The 21508-nt window shown below is 39.1% G+C and overlaps 1 protein-coding gene across 3 annotated transcripts in view; it reads right to left on the bottom strand.

Moving 5' to 3' along the window:
- BICC1 (BicC family RNA binding protein 1) overlaps window positions 1-19905 on the bottom strand; it is a 279797-nt gene extending 259892 nt beyond the window's left edge. For 2 of the 3 annotated variants that reach the window (XM_046027903.1, XM_046027902.1), the window contains exon 1: window positions 19442-19774. In XM_046027903.1, the coding sequence (XP_045883859.1) occupies window positions 19442-19631 (190 nt within the window). In that variant the 5' untranslated portion in view covers window positions 19632-19774. Of the gene's footprint in view, window positions 1-19441 lie in introns of all 3 variants that reach the window. The other variant, XM_046027901.1, reaches the window with a different exon arrangement.
- Window positions 19906-21508: the final 1603 nt, after the last annotated feature.

Here is a 21508-nt window from a genome sequence, read left to right as displayed (position 1 = left end):
TTCAGAAGTAGGACAGCTGGATCATATATAACTTCAATTTTAATTAGTCAAGGAAGCGTCGTACTATTATCCATAGCAGCTGAGCCATTTTACATTCCCACCAACAGTGCACGAGGTTTCCAATTTCTCCACATCCTTGCAAACACTTGTTATTTTCTGTTTTTTTGGATAATGGCCATCCTAATGGCTGTGAGGTGATATTTCATTATGGTTCTAAACTACATTTTTTTTACTTTTATTTTTATTTAAATTCAATTAGCCAACATATAGTAATTGCATTTCCTTAATGATCGTTTGAGGTTGAGCATCTTTTCGTATTTGTTTGTCACTTGTGTATCTTCTTTGGAGCAATGACCATTCAAAACCATAATCAATTTTTTAATTTGTTTTTCTTACTAAGTTTAGGAATTCTATAATGTGGGTATTAATCACTTATCAGATACATAGTTTACAAATATTTCCTCCTTTTCTATAGGTTGCCTGTTGGTTGTTTCCTCTGCTGCAAAGGATTTTTTAAGTTTGATGTCATACCATTTGTCTATTATTGCTTGTGGTGCCTGTGCTTTTTGTGTTATATCCAAAAGTAACTGACAAACCCAGTGACATGAAGCCCTTCTGCTATGTTTCTTCTAGGATTTTTATAGTTCCAGGTCCTACATTTAAGTCTTTGAACATTTTGAGCTAATTTTTATATATGGTATAAGGTAAGTGTCCAAACTTAATTCTTTTGCCTGTGGATCTCTAGTTTTCCTAACTCTATTTGTTGAAGAGAGAAACCTTTCCCATGGTATAGCGTTGGCACCTTTGTCAAAGATCTTCTGACCGTATAAGGGAAGTTTATTTCTGGGTTCTTTGTTGTGTTCTTTTGGTCTATATATCTGTTTTTATGCCAGTACCATACTTTTTAATTACTGTAGTTTTATAATGTGTTTTGAAGTCAGAAAACATGAGGTCTCCAACTTTGTTCTTCCTCAAGACTGATTTCACTACTTGGGGCCCTTCAAGATTCCTTAAGAATTTCAGAATTTTTTTTATTTCTGTAAAACATGACATTGAGATTTTTTCCCCATAATTTTATTTTTTTATTTTTTTACTACATTGTTAGTCACTATACAGTACAACATTGGTCTTTTATGTAGTGTTCCATGACTCAGTGTTTGCATATAACACCCAGTGCTCCATGCAATATGTGCCCTCCTTAATACCCATCACCAAGCTAGTCCATCCCCCTACCCCCCTCCCCTCTAAAACCCTCAGTTTGTTTCCCAGAGTCCATGGTGTCTCATGGTTCTTCTCCCCCTCTGATTCCCCCTCTTCATTTTTGCCTTCTTTCTCCTAATGGTCTCCATTGCTATTCCCTTATGATAACTGCCTTTCTCTGACTGACTTATTTCACTTAGCATTATCTCCTCCAGTTCCATCCATGTTGATGCAAATGTTGGATATTCATCCTTTCCGATGGCTGAGAAAGAAAAACAAAGCTAGGGGTATCATGTTGCCTGATTTCAAGCTATATTACAAATCTGTGATCATAAAGACAGCATGGTACTGGCATAAAAACAGACGTATAGATCAATGGAACAGAATAGAGAACCCAGATATGGATCCTTAACTCTATGGTAAAATAATCTTCAACAAAGCAGGAAAAAGTATCCAATGGAAAAAAGACAGTCTCTTCAATAAATGGTGCTGGGAACATTGGACAGCTATGCATAGAAGAATGAAACTCGACCATTCTCTTACACCATACACAAAGATAAACTCAAAATGGATGAAAGACTTCAATGTGAGACAGGAATCCATCAAAATCCTAGAGAACATAGGCAGTAACCTCTTCGACATTGGCCACAGCAACTTCTTTCAAGACACATCTCCAAAGGCAAAGGAAACAAAAGCAAAAATGAACTTTTAGGGCTTCATCAAGATAAAAGCCTTCCTTACAGCGAAAGAAACAGTCAACAAAACAAAGAGGCAACCTACAGAATGGGAGAAGATACTTGCAAATGACACTACAGACAAAGGGCTGATATCCAGTATCTATAAAGAACTTCTCAAACTCAACCTGAAAAACCAATAATCAAGTCAAAAACTGGGCAGAAGACATGAGCAGACACTTCTCCAAAGAAGACATACCCATGGTTAACAGACACATGAAAAGATGCTTATCATCATTAGTCATCAGGGAAATTCAAATCAAAGCCACACTGAGATACCACCTTACACCAGGCAGAATGGAAAAAATTGACAAGACAAGAAACAACAAATGTTGGAGAGGTTGTGAAGAACGGGGAACTCTCTTACACTGTTGGCAGGAATGCGAGTTGGTACAACCACTTTGGGAAACAGTGTGGAGGTACCTCCAAAAGTAAAAAATAGATCTACCCTATGACCCAGCAACTGTACTACTGGAGATTTTGATAGTGTTTACAGTGAATCTGTAGATCACTTTGTGTAGTAGGGCATTTTAATAATACTAAGTCTTCCAACCATATATGTTTCCACTTATTTGTGTCTTCTTTAATTTCTTTCATCAATGTTGTGCAGTTCTCAATATCCACACCTTTCATCTCCTCAGTTAAGTTTATTTCCTAAGTATTTTATTCTTTTTGATGCTATTGTATTTGGGATTATTTTCTTATTTTTGGATTGGTCATTGTATAGAAATGCAATTTACTTTTGTGAGTTCATTCTGTATCCTAAAACTGTGCTGAAATTGCTTATTCTAACAGTTTTTGTGTGTGTGGAATCTCTAGAGATTTCTACATGCAAGATCATGCCATCTACAAACAAATAATTTTACCTCTTCCTTTCCTATTTGGATGCCCTTTTATTTCTTTTTCTCCCTGACTGTTCTGGCTAGGACTTTCAGTACCTTATTGAATAGAAGTGGTGAGAATGGGCATCCTGACCTTAGAGGAGAAACTTTCAGTTTTTCACCATTGAGTGATATTAGCTGTGCTTTTTGTATCTGCCCTTCCTTACATTGAGATAATTCTCAGTTTATTTTTTTTTAAGATTTTATTTATGCATTCGACAGAAAGAGATCACAAGTAGGCAGAGAGGCAGGCAAAGAGAGAGGAGGAAGCAGGCTCCCCGCTTAGCAGAGAGCCTGATACGGGGCTCGATCCAACAACCCTGAGATCATTACCTGAACTGAAGGCAGAGGCTTAACCCACTGAGCAACCCAGGCCCCCCTAATTCTGTTTATTGAATGTTTTTTTCATGAAAAAATGATGAATATCGCCAAATGTTTTTTACTACCTACCTGAATCCTGTGGGTTTTGTCCTTCATTCTCTTCATGTGGTATATTACACAGATTGATTTTCACATGTTAAGCCATTCTTGCATTCCAGAAATAAATCTCACTTGGGTATGATATATAATCCTTTTAATGTGCTGCTGAATTTAGTTTCCTAATATTTTGTTGAGGATCTCTGCAACAATATTCACTAGGGATACTGGTCTGTAGTTTTCGTTTTTATTATTATTATTATTTGACAGATAGAGATCACAAGTAGGCAGAAAGGCAGTTAGAGAGAGAGAGAGAGAGAGAGGAGGAAGCAGGCTCCCTGCTGAGCAGAGAGCCCGATGCGGGGCTCGATCCCAGGACTCTGGGATCATGACCCGAGCGGAAGGCAGAGGCTTTAACCCACTGAGCCACCCAGGCACCCCTGGTCTATAGTTTTCTTGTAGTATCTTTGATTTTAGCATCGGGGGCCTCATGGCATGCATTTGGAAGTGTTCCATCCTCCTCAAATTTTAGGAAGAGATGAAGAACTAGACTCAATCTTTTGTTAAATGTTTGGTATCATTCTTCAAGGAAGCCATCCAGTTTTGGGCTTTTCATTATTGGAAGGTTACTTTTGATTCAATCTCCTTACTAGTTAAAGCTCTGTTCAGATTTTTTTGATCTCTTCATGATTCAGTCTTGGTAGGTCATATATTTTTTCTAAATTTACCCATTTCTTCTAGGTTATCCAATATTTTTGGCATATAAATGTTCACAGTTGTCCTGTACGATCTTTTTTATTTCTATGGCATCCCTTGTAATATCTCCACTTTCATTTCTGATTTTTGTTATTTGAGATCAAACTCCCCGATCAAAACACATAGAGTAGCTGAATGGATTTAAAAAAATGGCCAACCAAAAAAAAGAAAAAAAGAAAGTCCAACTATATGTTGTCTATAAGGGACTCACTTCAGATATAAAGAATACACAGGCTGAAAGTGAAAGGAAGGGAAAAGATATTTCATTGCAAATGGAAGCTGAAGGTAGTTCTTTTTTTAATTTTTTGAGGAATCTCCATTCTGTTTTCCAAAGTGGCTAACCCAGCTTCCATTTCCACCAGCAGAGTAAGAGGGTTCCCTTTTCTCCACATCCTCGCCAACATCTGTCATTTCGTGTTAATTTAAGCCATTCTGACCGGTGTAAGGTGGTATCTCATTGTGGTTTTCATTTGTATTTCCCTGATGCCAAGTGATGTGCAGCATTTTTTCTGTTTGTTGGAAATTTGCATGTCTTCTTAGAAGAAACGTCTGCTCATGTCTTCTGCCCATTTCTTTTTTTTTTTTTTTAAGATTTTATTCATTTATTTGACAGAGAGAGAGATCACAAGTAGGCAGAGAGGCAGTCAGAGAGAGAGGAGGAAGCAGTCTCCCTGCAGAGCAGAGAGCCCGATGCGGGGCTCGATCCCAGGACCCTGAGATCATGACCTGAGCCGAAGGCAGCGGCTTAATCCACTGAGCCACCCAGGCGTTCTGCCCATTTCTTGACTGGATTTGTTTTTTGATTGTTGAGTTTGATAAGTTCTTTATAAATCTTTAGATAGCAGCCCTTCATCTGTTAACATCATTTGCAAATATCTTCTCCCATTCTGTAGGTGGCCTTTTCGTTTTGTTGACTGTTTCCTTTGCCATGCAGAAGCCTTTTATCTCGATGAAGTTCCAATAGTTCATTTTTGCTTTTGTTTCTCTTGCTTTTGAAGATGCTTCTAGCAAGAAGTTACTGTGGCCAAGGTAAAAGAGATTACTGCTATGTTCTCCTCTGGATTTTGATGGAATCCTGTCTCATGTTTAAGTCTTTTACCACTTTGAGTTTACTTTTCTGTATGGTGTAAGAGAATGGTCCAATTTCATTCTTCTGCATGTGGCTGTCCAATTTTCCCAATACAATTTATTGAAGAGACTGTCTCTTTTCCATTAGATATTCTTTCCTGCTTTGTTGAAGATTAACCATAGAGTTATCATCTATGTTAACCATAGAGTTGAGGGTCCATTTCTTGGTTTTTCATGTGTCTCAGTGGGGACTTCTTTAGATGGACCTAGTTGGAATCTTTTAAGTTTCTTCCTTCCTTATCTGGGAAGCTTCCTGCCATTGTGTCTTCAAAGTACTCATCTCTCTCTTCTCTTCAAGGACTCCCATATTGTATAAATTGGACCATCTGACAGTGTCCTATAACTCCCTCAGACTTTTTTCACATTTCTTAATTTTTTTTCCTTTCATTCCTCTGATGTGATCGTTTCAAATGAACTGTCTAAGTCCACTGATTTTTTTCTTCTGCTTTATCAAGTCTGCTGTTGATCCCCTCTACTGAATTCTTCAATTAATCTATGAAGCACACTGAGTTTAAGACAATTACTTTTAATTCTTTGTCCACTAATTCATAAATCTCCATTTTTTACGTTTGGTTTCTGAAGTTTTTTTTAACATAAAAAGCACTCATGAGTTTATTGATCCTAATGTCATCAGCTGCTATAAATTAGAAGCCTATTTGCATTTTTTAATTTAATTTTATCTTTTTTCCAGTGTTCCAAAATTCATTGCATATGTACCACACCCAGTGTTCCATGCAATACATGCCCTCCATAATACCCACCACCAGGCTCATCCCATCCCCCACTCTCCCCCTCAAAAACCCTCAGTTTGTTTCCCAGAGTCCACAGTCTCTCATGGTTTGTCTCCCGCTCTGATTTCCCCCAACTCATTTCTCTTCTCCACCTCCCAATGTTATTTTGTTCTTTTGATTGAGCCATGCTTCCCTGTTTTGTTGTGTCCTTTGTTAATTGCCATTTTGTTGTTGTTGTTGTCATCTTTGCATTTTAAAAAAGCAGCCACCTCCCCCAGTTTTTATGGACTGGCTTTATGTATCAGAAGACTTTTATCAGTCAGCCTGGCTAGAGATATTGGGGGCCTTTCAAACCTTTTACAAGGACACATGTACTCTGAGCTTGTGTAATTTTCCAATTAAAGAGGTTTTCCAGTTTATTTTTCATGAAGCATTAGTCTTTCTCCCTCTGATGTCTATCTACAGTACTGCAGGTTCTCTGGCACTATCACAGGCCGCTCTGCCTTCTTTTGCTCTCAATAGCCAGGCATCCCTCTTTTCCTTCCAAGGCACAAGCAGCACATTGGGCTTTTCCTTTTAATTATTAGCTTTACCGGCCTGTAGGAGGGGCTGATATAGATGAAATGAAACCATCTTTCTGACCCATTTCAATGCAGCTGTTCTTGCCTTTGCACTTGCCTGGGCATTAATATAATGGCTTTTTGGACTGTATATTATTAAATCAGTGTTTCTGTAGGGGAGTGAGTTCTGGAGTGTTCTATTCTACCATCTTTCTGACCAAAGATCAGTTTATTTCTGTAATCTCACATTATAACAAATTCAAGGAAAACATACACAACAGCAATGATCAACAATTTATAGTAAAGACTACTCTTTGATTTAGAACAAAGGGTATTGACATCCACTTCTATCTCTCTCTTTCTGAATTTTTTTTCCATTTAAAATATATAAAGCTTTTGTATTGTATAGACCAAATGATATATTATCTCACCTCCACTACACTTCATCTCTGATTCCAGTCAAGCTACAGTTAATGACTCTGTGCTGGTGTCAACCCATTTTGTGCTAATAGTATCTCATCTCAAACTTATACCAAACAGACACTTCCCTTCCTGCTCTGGGAGCTCATTGGATACATGCAGGGTCAAGAGTTGTCATACATTTGTAACCCAGAGGCGCAGAGAAGGCAAACCTCATGGGGCAACCCTCCTCCTTAAAGACAGAAACTTATAAATACTTCTCCTTTTAGTGTCTTAGATGGGTGATTTAGGGATGTAGTCTCTGTGACTACCAGAAATAGCTGTCACCCTCAGAGGTAACCAAATCAATAATGCATCATTGTATTGGCTTTGTTTTTTTTTTTTTCTTTCCCCATTTTACTCTCCTTATTCCCTCACCTCCTCTTCTCAAGAGCATTTATCAAATAAACTAGCTATTGTAGTCTTAGTCTTGAGGGACAGAAGTAGGCAATGCCAGGTTAAGAAGCACATTACTTAAGCAGGGCCCTACTCCATGGGATCTCCTTTTCTTTTCTGTTATTGAATATAGATGGGTTTCCTCTATTCTACTAGACTGTATTCCTCTTACAGGTAAAAGGCTTTATTCACTTGTGAAGTCCCATAATATGACCTCATGATTTTTTTCAAACACAGTAATTGCCCATTGGGTTTTTCAGATGGCCTCACTATTCCTAATGATTTGTAATAAAAGACAATTTTCACAAGCTTGAAAGTCAATCATTTATACAGATCTTCCTTCAAATTCAAATCCATTTTTATAATATTTTGTTGCTGAAGCCTAAATGTGTTGACATAGTCAAATGCAATTTCATAGATAACAGCATCTCAGATGTCCATTCACTGACAGTAAATATATTTTTGAAGGCAGCTTTCTATTTAGGTGACAATATGACTGCCAGCAATGTTTACTAAATTATAAATCCCTGTCCTCTCCCCACCAAAAAAGCCTCTGTAGATCTATGCTAAGCTTGGATTTCCTTTACCAATATTAAAAAATAATTAAGAAAAACATTCCCTCTGGATTAAAATAAACATTTCTTTATATGAGTCCTCCTGCAACACTCAAGCTAAACATTTTTCGGGCTTTTTAAATCAGATCATTATAATCAAGCAATTTAAAAGATAACAATTTCTTGCCAAAATATTGATTTTGCTTTAAAAAGTCCAGAATACGATAAAGAAACCAACTCAAAAAACACGTAATACAAGCTTCAGTGGTCCTCTATACAAGATAAATAGTGTGTTACTTCTCAATAATGAAGAAGAAATTAAAACAATTCTGAAAATACTTAAACTTTGGACGTACAGTTATCTTTTTAATTGATATTTTACTCTAATGAACATTATTACATTTCCCTACTATGTTTCTCTAATGGTTTACATGACATGTTTAAATCTTGGCACATAAAGCTTGCTAACTGGACATGATATAAAAGAAGGAAAATGTAAAAAAAGATGCTACTTGGGGAAGCACATGATCACCTTCGTTCATCTAACACAGTTAAGTCACCACCAACAAGTTTCAACTATGGTTAGCATTGCCATTCCTGTACAATTATGTAGAAAACCTTAAATTAAAGAAAAAAGAAAACCTTAAATTAGGTAACATCAAACCCACAAGACACTGTAAACCTGACTGCCAAGATGTCAACAGAGCTCACACAGTCAGCTGTCTTGTGAGTACTTGGTCCTCCAAACCAAGATGCTCCAACTGTCTTCATTCCACCCTCCTCCCCCATCTGTTGTGAATGCTAATGTGTGGTACTCATAAAGGCAAATTCCTACCCAAACTGCTCATGTACATGAACTCAGTCAGCTTCCACCACTGCAATCCAACCACTTTTATTATATACTGTACAAAAAAACTCAGAATACTAAAACTGGAAAAGATTTTAGGGAAATCTAATCCAAAACCCTGAGAGGTTAAATGACTTACACAGTGTCAACACAGTGTCAATGACAAGGCTGGATCATGAACTCAAGTTGCCTGACTCCTGGCTACCCACTCTTCTGAGAGGAATGGTTTATTTCCTTCTAACCAAAAATATGTCAGTGACTATCCTAGTGCCACGAGCAAACTAACATAAAAGACCACTTATTACAAGAACAGATGGTTTCTTATCTGAGATGCTTCAAAAATCACATTTAAAACAAGTATCTGGAGATATATTCTTATAAAAAAAAGATAATCCAGTACCTATAACTAACTAATTCTACTAACCTTGACAAATTTCAATGTATAAAACTAATCCAGATCAGACACAGATACAAATTATTCAACATTTACCTCACTTGAATTATTTTGCATACCCTCATTCAAAACTCCGCACTAATATACTATCACTAATAGTACAACATTCTACATAGCTCCTAGACTAAAAGTAAAGGGAAACCCCCTTACACGTGGACAATTACTATGCCTTATTTAGATAAGGCAGAAATGTTGGTATTTCTCAAAGCCAAGTATATGCCCTACCTTTAAAGTTCCATTCCAGGAAGTCAGTGCCAGGTCCATAGCCCAAAATAGGCAGTTTTTAATCCAGCTCCACCATGGGTCATTTATTCTACAAACACAGCACTGGACTAGACGTTGGAGAGGAATAGGAGATGAATTTGAAACACATAGACCACGTACAGGGAACCAAATGTAAGCCAACTTGACATTCATTACTATATCATCTTCACTTCAGCCCTGGTGAGAGATATCATTATCCCTGTTTCATGAAGAAAATAGAAAAGTTAACCAAGGCTACTAGAAGGCAGAGCTTTGGAACATGTGCAATCTCACCAAGAATTCTAAACCAACTGTGTACCTACCACCACATTCCTCTACCTTTCAGCAGGGAACCAGAGAAACACTAACCTATTCTGGAGTACAGTCCAGCATCTTAGATCCAGGTTTGTTATATCTCCACACTGCATAAGACTTTCAACTCTACAACAACCTTGAGAAGAAAAGTACTGTCTAGATCCATGAAGAATTCCAAAAAGAAACCTACTCCCCAAGTTTAAAGTGTTTATAGCCTTTTTGTCAGTACAGTACAGATCCCAAGAGCACTAGTATCTCCTAGATTGCTGCATGAGAGATGGAGATGACTGAACAGGCCTAAAGCACCGGCACTGTCTCATACAAATAATTAAAGTTGGCTGCTGCTTTCAAAATCACTACCATTCTTCTGTAACCACACTCCTCAAAAATTTTCCCTCAGAATAAAGTTCAAAGGAGAAAAAAAAAATACAATTCACATTTACTACAACATAGTCTATAACTGTAAAAATTTTTTGACCAAATGTACTATTATTCAACTGCAAAATTTTAATTTTGAAAACTTAGAAATATAGAAACGGGCACCTGGGTGGCACAGTCAGTGAAGCATCTGACTCTTGGTTTCAGCTCTGGTCATGATCTCGGGGTCATGAGATGGAGCCCCAAGTCAGACTCCATACCCAGTGGGAAGTCTGCTTGAGTCTCTCTCTCTCTCTCTCTCTCTCCCCCACCTTGGGTCCCTCCCCACCCCACCCCCACCGCCGGGCTCTCTCTTTCCAAAATAAATAACTCTTTAAAAACCACATAAAAACAGTTAATATATTGGATTAAAATACTAAATACAAAATAGTAGCTAATGATATAGCATGAACTACATAAACTCTATGCAAACAGTCAAAGACTGTATGTCAAGATTATATTTAAAAGCAGAAAAGTGAAAATAGCTGTCAGGATCATGAGATTACTGATGATTATTTTCATTCTTAAAAAGTTTCCTTCATACTGCTTTTGAAATTTCTATAACAAATATGTCCTTTTAAATTATTTTATAATATATTAAATAGGTGTCTAACTTAATGGGAATCTGTAAGAAAATTAAATTTATTCTGAGCCTACTGCACAATAATAAACATAATATATTCCCCTGTAGGAATATACAGGTTTGGGCTCTTCCTAAGTCCCATACAAGACACTAAACAATGCTATGCCAGTTATAAATTATGCTCCTACACTAAAATGCTTCAAGATGGTCTAACATGGAGAAACTACTTCAAGGACAAAGAAAATCAAAGAAAGATAAGGATCAGAATCTTTTTAATTTTGACAGTAACTATGAAACCATGTAGCCAATGTTTCTCAAAGTACAGCCCTAGGATCACGACCTAGAGTCACACTGAGATTATTTTCAAAATGCAGATTCCAAACACCACTGTAATCCTACAGCCTACACAATCAGAATCTCCAGCATAAGCCCAGAGTTTGCCTTTCTGCGCATTATTCCCAGATGATTTTTATGCACACAGATTTTAAGACTATTGATCTGCAGACATGTAAATCAGGTAAAATAAATACCATTTAAAATTTTCAGTGAAAGAAACATATAGAACTCTTAACTCTGGATAAGTAATTCAATTACATCCTAATTTCTCACAATTAACAGCTTAAACAAATCAGGCTGTAAGATCACAGGCATGAAGAGCAGATATCCTGCAAATCTGTTGTCTCTTATGCCTTACCTGTCAAAGTTTCCAGAAAATAATTTTGTGCACTTTAATAGGAGTCTTAAAAGAGCCATGCCCTTTGCCCAAAAATTTCACTAGTAAGAATTTTTCCCACAAGAATATTCAAGGGTGCAAACAAGGTTTTTAGGCAAGAGTGTTTGGGACAGCAGTATTAATATTCACCATCTGCCATTTTTCTGAGTATATGCACTATATCTGGCCCTGGTGCTTACACACAGTATTTCTAACCCTCAGTACTTTTATCCCCACTGTAGACAGAAAAAGACTAAGGTGCAGAGAGTTACTTACTTGCCCAGGCAGGTTAGTTTTTAACCTGCCCAGGATCTGAATCTCAGGCAGTATGAGTAAAAACATCAGGCTCTACCCACTCCCCACCCTGTGAAATGTTTTAAGATGTCATAATTAAGCAAAGTATGATATATCAAGGGGATATTTTATATCCATTTAAAACCATGCTCTTCAAAAATCTTTAATGAGATGGAAAATACTCATGACAAAATGGTAAGTGAAAAACTGGGTGTGATTCCAATTTAGAATGTAGGGGACACAAAACGCGGAACCCTATCTATCTTATCTATCTTGGTTTTGTCTGCATCCCCAAAGCCTAATGCTAACAATGTACCTGATACATAGTGGGAACTCAATATCTGTTATAAAAATAAATTGTGTCAGCATATTTTTTAAAGCCCAGAAAATAATTCCCAAAATACTATCAGTGGTTATTGCTAGATTTCTAAAACACAATAGTGGTTATTGCTAGATTAAGAATGACTTCTGGTTTTTCTTTTTTATATCTGTTTGTACTTTCAAGTATTCTATAAGTTTATATTACTTTCATAATGAGAAAAAAAAACCTCAATGACTAATTTTCAAATCTTATGTTTGACCATCTTCCTATACAAGAGATGCAAGTAAGCTTCAGGTAAACTCAATATGTAGACTCATGTGTGGTTTACCTTACTCACTGTAACAGAGAAATTTCTTTAAATCTACAAGGTGAGCGTTACCTTTTTTTATCCCAGCATCATAAATACCAGTGGTAGTAACAAGTATTAAAGTTGTTACAAATAAATGTTTTCCTTACCTATAGTCATTAGTAGTTTAGGAGGTAGGAAATAGATTTATAAATATATAGCATCCATAAAATGTTTCTATTAATAGTTTGTGTATTTCGGATACTGCCCTGAATGTTAGCACCATAAGGATTAAAAATCAATTGGTGGGAGGGAAAAAAAAGAAAGAAAGAAAGAAAGAAAGAAAGAAAGAAAGAAAGAAAATCAACTGGTGGCTTCTGCAGTATAACAAGGGTTTCTTGCCAAGGTCATCCCCCATACACAGCAAGAGCCACTATAAATTAGCATTATAATTGTGCCTCATCCTATCAGGAATTACTAAGCATTTTACATAAATGAAAATACATGGTCACTGTACCCATGCATTTTTTAAGAAATACATTTTAGAATAAAGCCAAGAATGAGCCAACCAGTGTATTTTATTAGCTTATCACTCTGAACAATTTCAAACACCAAAGCATGGCACAAATCTGATGGTAATTCTGTCAAACTGTGTCCAAAATGACTGCATCTTCTGAACAAACTCTGGCTTTGTTGGCCAGATTATACTGCAATAACCAATCTCCAAAAAGCCAAAAGGACAGAAGCATGAACTACACCGAACCTGTCAATTCGAAAGCAATTTGAGATGGATGATAGGCGGGAAGGAAAAGAGAAAAGATATCGTGGAGTAATAAAAGGGAAAAATGGGCATTTTTATTGTAGTGTAATTTTCTACTAAAAAAAAACTGACATGGAAAAAACAGTGGAGGAAAAACGACAATTACATTACTTAGTAGGTCTAGGTTCTGTTTGTAAAAGCAGTAACAGGATGAGAACAGCTCTATATGATCAAGGATATTGTGTCTTTGGAATTTAAGTTTATTCCTGGATTATGCCAAGAAAGAAATTCCACCTACCTATAACATTACCAAGTAATCTAAATTTCCAGGGATTATCAATACAGGCCAGTCGCCAATACAAGTAAGCTTCTGCTTCAGTCACAACTTCGAATTTTTGTCACAATCCCCACTTCACCCATCGTGGGGAAACTGGGTTGGATCCATTGTACCCCCCTTTGTTTCCTTGCCTACTTCTGTTAGAGAAGCTGGAAAAGCAGTTACAGTCCCAGAATCTCTTGTAGCAAAGAGTGACCAAAGAAATAGAGATGAAAGTTTCAGGAGAGAGATTCTTCCTCAAAATCTTGAATAGAAAACAACGTTTCCTCCATTCCCATTCCCCTGCACAGACCCTGGATGCACCTCCAGGAAGAGACAGCCAGTCTATAACAATGAGGCCAAAAGCCAGAGACTGGGGATGGCAGAGGTGATGAGGGTAGTCACTGGGCTCCTTGAGGACCCTGGGGCAACTACTGAGGCTTAGACCTCTTAGCTCCAGATTTTGTGTTAGGTGAGGAAAAATAAACCCCTGGCTTGTTTAAGCCGCCCTGTATTCGGTTTTCTGTAAGTCACAGCCAAATACATTCCTGCCCATTAAAATCATCGATATGACAAACCTTTCGGTGTTTTAACTTATCAATGATCAACTTCACCAAAACCCCACAAGCCTTCGCAAAGATAAGACTTACTGAGAGTACCTGCATTGACCGAGAGTGCTTACTCAATGCCCTAGAGGCCAGGGACATAGGCCCACCTGGTTTTATCCTTACAGGATCCTAGAAGAGGCGAAGTTAAGACCCCAATCCAGGCCAGTCTGACAGCAGCTCCTGAGCTCTTTACTATGGAGCTACACGATCTCTGATGGACTTTTTCACTGTTTATAAAGCAATCTTAACTTTCAGGTCTGTGCTCAACCTCAACTACAACTGTCCTAACTAACTTTCTGATCGGAGAAAGACTTCTAAAAAATAAATAACTCCTTCCCCAAAACAAAAGGGATTCACATGTAGTTTTTTTTTTGAAAACCTGGCGAGCATTTGCTCTTTAGTGTTTTGAAATCTTTATCACGCGGCACAGAGCTGTGGCTATACTGACATCCACCAAGCACCATGAGCCTAGCACTGGGCTAAGCATTTCACGTGCATCGTCTTATTCAGTGCTCACAACATTCCCATTTTACAAGTGAGCAAATAGAACACTTCTGGGCACAGACTCTGAAAAAAGCCTCTTTCTAGACACCAGTGAATGACAAGTTCAAAGCACCATAAAACTAGAAAGGAGGCGGATTTTGCTGCTAGTCTTTTGTAAAAGTATCAGAAGTGATTGGCTCAGGACCCTTCAAAGAATGAAAAATACTCAAGGCAAGGACAACTAACAAGGGCGTAAAGCCCTCTCATCCTGAGCGAAACCTAAAATTCTACAGCCATGTCTATATAACTTTACTCAGTATATACTCAACCACCTTTATAAGAAGCTAATATACTCATCACAGTGTAAGCTGCCAGGAAGGTCAATAACATTTAAATAGCTATGAATATTTATTTATCATAAGATCACTTAATTTCTTTTCCAATACACTTGATTTTCATTTGCAATATAAAAATGTGCATTTTATGAACTATGGTTTATAATGAACATAGTTATCATTCATTTATTCAGCATTTCCTACATGGCCAGCACTGTGATGCTTCACATACATCATTTTTGTCTTAATCATCACAAGCACCTCAAGATGCAAGAACTATTAATATCCCCTTTTATTTTTTGACTGATTGATTGACTGATTGATGGGGGGAGGGCAGTGGGACAGAGAGAACCCCAAGCAGGCTCCACACCCAGCACGAAGCCCACTGCAGGGCTCAATCGCACAACCCCAAGATCATGACAAGCCAAAATCAAGAGTCGGATGCTTAAGTAACTGAGCCACCAGGTGACCCAACATCCACTTTCAGACAGAGGGCCACAGGTGATGAATTTTCCCAAGCTCCCTATTAAAAGGCAGCATCAAGATTTGAATTCACATCTGGCCCAGAGCCCTGTGATTATAACCCCTAAGCTTCATAAAGTTTGGTTTATTCCTGTTGTATTAGCCTTAATCGAACATTAGCTAGAAACCTGTATCAAGCTTAGCTTACTTATCTTCACTTTCAGTTCTCCCCAATTTTCATATATTTGTGCTTTGTATTTCTCCCACAAAACATCTAAAACATAGGACCATCTTCACTAAAGATTCACTTCACTTGCTGAATTAAAGAGATAACATAATTGCTGCTCTTACTTTTAATCAATGATGTGTTGACAACCTATTTTAGTGGCTACTTCTGCTATGCAAGCCAAAAGTAAATGATCCCCATTGTGCCTATCATTGTAAAAATGCAACATGGTTTTTAAAGTCTTTAACAGCAATATCCTAAAAGCCCACCAGATGTCAACCTCAGTTCATAAAAATAGGCCATTTCCCACCTGTAACACTTCCTTCTATGATGAAACAGGGGATTCAGAACTTTAAAAATGGCTATGCTTCTAAATTGTATGTAGGAATTTTTAGTTGTATGGCATGCATGTATGTTTTGTAAGCTAAGAAGAAAAGTGTAACAGTAGGATGTAAAACAACCAAAAAGACAGAGAGAAAGAAACAAACAAAAAAAAACATATATATACAAATTCCATGTTTGCCTCTCAGGCCTCTAGCAAACACCAAGACTATTTCTGACTCTTCTGACCTATTTGTTTCCTATTTTCCCCCAACCTTCTTCTGTACCATTCTCCTCCTCCTCTTTGCATACCATAAGTCACATTTAATTGACTTAAATGAATCAATACTATTATTTCACATGAGGCATGAACTCTAAAGTTTGAAAATGAGTATTAAGTAAATTAAAAAACAATTTTTCTTTACGATTAAACAGTGCTGTCCATGGTATCCATTCCAAGGCTGACCATAAACTTCAATAAACTTGAAAATAATATAAAACCACTGACTAATAAAATTGATAATCTTCATTTAGACAAAAATGTCAGATACTCTGCTAGGCTGTTCCAAAGTGGTTATGAGACAAAAAAAGATAAAGGAAAAAAAGAAAGAAAAAAAGAAAAGAGAATAGAATAAAAGAGAAAAGAAAAATTAGCAATTTTTCCCTACATTTTCAGCCTGGTGGTTTTTATGTATATAAATTATTTGGGGATTCATTGTTCATCCAAGAATGGTATTTCATTTCTTTGATCAGTGCCCTACTGCCCATGTTTTAACCTCACTGAATTTTTGGTCCATTGCGTAGAAGAAATTCTCTACTAATAAAAATGCACCCATTAAAGATTAACTTGCCCCCAGGACAGTCTCTCTAGAAACAAATTCCAAGCATTATAATCACTAATTTGTACTATGTAGACTTAAAGACAGATAATCTTATTTACCCAGATTTAAACTGGAAAGCTGCATATATTTTAAGGCAATTATGAAAAGAAAAATGACAAACCAGATTCACATAATCAGAAATCGAATCAGGCAAATACTTTTACTTACTTGGCACTTTTCAAAGGAAAAAGTTTTATACCGAAGAATATCTAACAATATTAGAATATTTATTGACTTGCCAAACTTCCTATCTTGGTCTCTATTTTACTTCCACAATATGAAATTGCAAAATTTTTTGGTTCTCCAAATAATTAAGTATATACTATATGTCAGAAATTGTAATGGGCACTGGAAATCTTTTGTATCTATGCTGTAATATTTATTATTAATAATAATAAAAGCATCTAAAATATATTAGGCTGTTATTTGTCAAACAGTGTTTTAACTTATCAGGCATTGTACCTTTTAATTCTCACAAAACCCCAAGAGAAATACTATTATCAGTCCCATTTAGAAATGGGCAAACTGAGACAAAGGTCCAGAAACTGTCCCAATGTCTGTGGGATATCAATCTAGGTCTGAGTGATGCCAGTGGCCACTCTCTGTATAATCCCCTGGCTTAAAACAATGAGACACAGGATTATTTTTGGTTCAGAAAACCAGTCTCATTCCTTCAAACATAGTAGTTCTACATAATATGACACTAGGAAGTATGCATCACAAAATGCCTTGGTACACTGTGTACCACGTTCTATTGCCAAACGGGTTCAAAATTTATTTTCTCGGAAGGCATAATTCACTTATTGGTGATTTCTGGAAAGTTAATCAAAACCCTATGTTCAATCATTAAAGAATTCTTTGGGGCTGAAATGTAAATATTTCACTATACATTGATTGGAGAAGAAACGTTACCTCTGTTAGGACTTCTTGTGAAAGAAACTTTATCACTGAAGCAATTTTAAACCACCTCATGTCAGAGTAGCTAAGGGAACAGCCTTCAAATTTAAGAAATGCTTCACCCATATTTCATTTTATTCTAAAGGAAAATTAATTAATTCAAAAAAGAAATCCACTTCCAAAGCTCAGAGGGCTGCCTAGAAACTAACATCTCTGTCACTATCTGTGCATGCACAAATGGAACAGGTAAGGAAGACGTAGTATTATTAGAAGATCCATCTTTCACATCATCCCAAACTCATGCAGGAAACAACCTCACAATATTTTTCTGAATACACTTCATATTTCGTTTTAGAATCAGAAACTTGTCAAAAAGAACCATAGAACAAATTAAACAACTAAAATTTAGGATCGAAACACAACTTTAATTTCCAAATCCTCTATAATTTAATTTTAAATCCGCTATACGATATTCTTATTTGAACGGTTTATTACAAAAGTAACTCTCCTAGAAACATTATATAATTTAAGAAGGAAAAAAGAGAAAGAGACAGACGTGATAAGCACTAGGGATGTTTATCAGTAAAAATAAGCAACAAGGGAGCTCATCCAAAAACCCCAGCCAAACACTCCTGCTATTTGTTTCTACCAAGTTATTGTCTTGGAAAACATGTTGTTCTCTCTTAAAATAACCTGCTTAATTGTCTTTAAAAGCCACTGCATTTCCAGGGAGGGCTAAATAGCTCCGATGTTGTGATGCACTGACTGATAAAGTCCAAGTTAGTTACGCACAAAGCGACAGAAGAAAGTTGGAACCACCAATCCTCTCTTGATATAAAAAGACACTGGCTACTGAATGAACCCACCAATACACCTTTAGTCAAATTAATGCCTGGTCCTCTACAGTATTTTAAGAATGACAGCCATTCAAACTATCATATTTTTCTGGATGAGGGAAATGACCACACTGGTGACTTACAGGTAGGCGAGTAATTAACATTTTTAAGGAAGGCCAACATGACCTTGGACATTTTAGCGTTCACTCTGAGAACTCCAATCCTCCCATTAAAACTCAGAATTTGTCTCCAGTCCTAAAAGCTGTTATGCCTGGGAAAGTCCCAGAGAAACTGGGGGGGAGGGGGGGGAGAAGGGGGAGGGATTGTGTAAGACAGACTCTCCTAATACAGGAAGATTTTTATGAACTGAGTGTAACTCAAGATGTGTTTTATAAGCCTGTCAGGAGATGAACACACAGTGTCTTCCAACCCAGCAGCACTGCTCTGACACTGCCCCCATGCTCTGGCTCTTTACCCCCATCCAGGCCCCTTTCACTCCAGAGTGGAGGGTCGGGGGCGGGAACTCCTATCTTAAGCCCTGACATCTGCGGTGTTTCCCAATAGCTAAACAAGGCCCCTCAGCAGGAGGAAATGGATACTGACAGGAGGAGAAACAGGGACAGAGCGCTAGAATTCAAGGCTAACAGGGAGTGGGGATACAGTCACGCATACCCTGTGCGGCCGCAGTGGGTCCTGATGGCACAGCCCGGGTGTCGAGACTAAAGTTGGCATCTCCAAACTACCGAAGTGAACACAACTGGGACGCGCCGATACAAACCCGGCCTTTGGCTTTTCTAAAGCGGGTCAAGTTAGCACAAGGCTCCCGGTGCCTGGAGACCTGAGAGGCGTGGAAGGGTGGAGAGTCCCGCGAGGTCTCCACTCCTTGTGTGTCCTGCGGCTTCGCGGGAGAGGAGACCGGGAAACTACGTCGGCTATGGGCTGGGGTGGGGAGCTGGGCGCAGAGCGGGGATGTCCGGGAAGAAGTGCGGACTCGGTCCGGGAGACCGAGAACGTGGGGGATGCCTACCTTGTAACATGGCCTCAAGTTTCTTCCTGTCCACGCGGAAGCGCTCCTCGCTCCACTCGGGGCTATGCAGGGGCGCCCCGGCGACCAGGTCGTCCTCGGAGCCGGGCATGGGCGAGTCAGTGCTACGTTCGCTGTTGGAGCCCGGGTCCGAGTGCGCCGCCAGGTAGCCGGGCTCGCCCTGGGCGGCCATGGTGGGCGCGCGGCGCTCGGGCTCCGGCTCTGACTGCGGCCGCAGCTCCGCCTGCGCCCCCGCCTGCGCCCCCGCCTCCGCTTGCAGTCCGGGCTCGACTGGCTCCCCGCGACGCGGCGCTAGCTCGTCCCCCGGCAGCCGCCCACGCCGCCACCAACGCCGCCGCCACGGAGCCCCCGGCGCATCCCAACCCCGAGAGCCGCGCGCCGCCCAGAGTCCGGGCCCGGATTCTGGGCCAGTGACTGCGCCTCCCCCTGCCAGCAACGCCCGAGCGGAATGAGCGCGCCGCGCCGCCCGCGCCTCCATCCGCAGGGCTCCGGCGCCCCCTCCCCGCCCGCCGCCCCGGCCGCCGTGCGCTCATTGGCCCCGCCGGCCCACGGGGAGCCGCGGCGGGCGGGCCGCCCCTGGCGCTCGAACACACTCGCGCGCGCACACTCACCACGTACACACTACTGCTTTTCTGCACTTACTCGTACAAAACTTATCCCGCCCGTATACTTTCATGGTTCTTCAAACACAGACACTCATCAGGTTTAAGCACACTTTCCGAACGCACACCAAATGCACACGTAATTCCCTTTCTATTTACGTACACACACTACACGCTGTAACTCACAACCCGGGTCGGTCCCAGAAGTTTGAAAGAAGAGGGAGAAAGGAGAAGACTAGCGGAAGAAACAACGTCCATCTCTTGCAGACATCATTGTGGTCATTGCTTTCACGCAGTTCATTCCTCCGCTCAAGTTCAAGCCCAGATCACTCCTCTTATCACAGCAAAATGGTCAGCTGCAGAAGAAGTGGACAAGAGGCTTACTCTTTATTGTGAGGAAAGGGATTTTTTCTTGAATGAAGCGAGGAGGGAGTCATTTTCTCTGTGATTCTCAAGGAAAAGATCCAGCTTGATTTGAAAGGGGGAAGGCAGGGTGGCAAAGAAAAAAAGCCTCTCAGATGGAAATGGTGGTTAGCTGAATCCAGTTGGCATCTAGGCAGCCTGTTTTGTCAGGGACCGAGGGCTCTTCTCTGTTTTCAAGGTCAGTCTCATAGAGGACCAGCAAATGACCCTATGATCCTAACTGCCCAGGCTGGCCCACCCACTGCCACTTGTAAACTTAGACTTGAAGCACCAGGGAAGAAACTCGCTTGCACCAGGAATGCCCTTGGAACTCCAGTTTGCGTTCCCACTGATTCATCCCTGGTTGTTTTGTTTTGTTTTGTTTACTCTTTTAGAGGGTGGGGTTCGGAATGGGAAAGCAGTCTGTTACTGTGTCACAGAGGGAGGCTTACTGGCTTATACAAGGGGCAATAAAAACTGGTATAGGTTCAGTTGCCTAGTTAACAAGAATTGACTGTGCCCTGTACTGTCCTGTACTGACAGATGAGGTAATTAAGATTCTGGGAAGTCAAGTGACATGACTAAAGTCACATAACATCAGATAATGGAGCCAAGAATCAAACCCAGGTCCATGTACCTGGCAAATAATTTCCACAAAACCCTACCTTATTGAGCAGAAAATCTTCCTGCTCAGAATCACCTTCTGAAAAACAGGGAGCAGATATACAGCTTAACTGCTTGATTGACTGCCATGTGTTCCTTCTCTGAACTTATTAATTACTGTGCAAAGCACTAACTTAAACACCAAAACAGGTTATCAAGGAGCCTTCCATCAGGGATGTTTACCATCTATTTCTGTCAAGAAATATTTGAGGAGAACCTGGGATATGCTAGATAGTGTGTTGGGCCCGAAGAAGAGTTATCAAAAACAAACACAATCCCTAAGCTCCTGGAGCTGACATTCTATCTAGAAAGATAGAATATTGATCTAAATAAATAAATCATTCAGAAAAATATAAAATTGTACCTATATTAAGCATTACAA

The sequence above is a fragment of the Meles meles genome, chromosome 13, assembly GCF_922984935.1.
Source record: "Meles meles chromosome 13, mMelMel3.1 paternal haplotype, whole genome shotgun sequence".
Lineage (NCBI taxonomy): Eukaryota > Metazoa > Chordata > Mammalia > Carnivora > Mustelidae > Meles > Meles meles.
The sequence above is the reverse complement of the archived record's forward strand: the minus strand, read 5'-3'. Positions and strand labels throughout refer to the sequence as shown.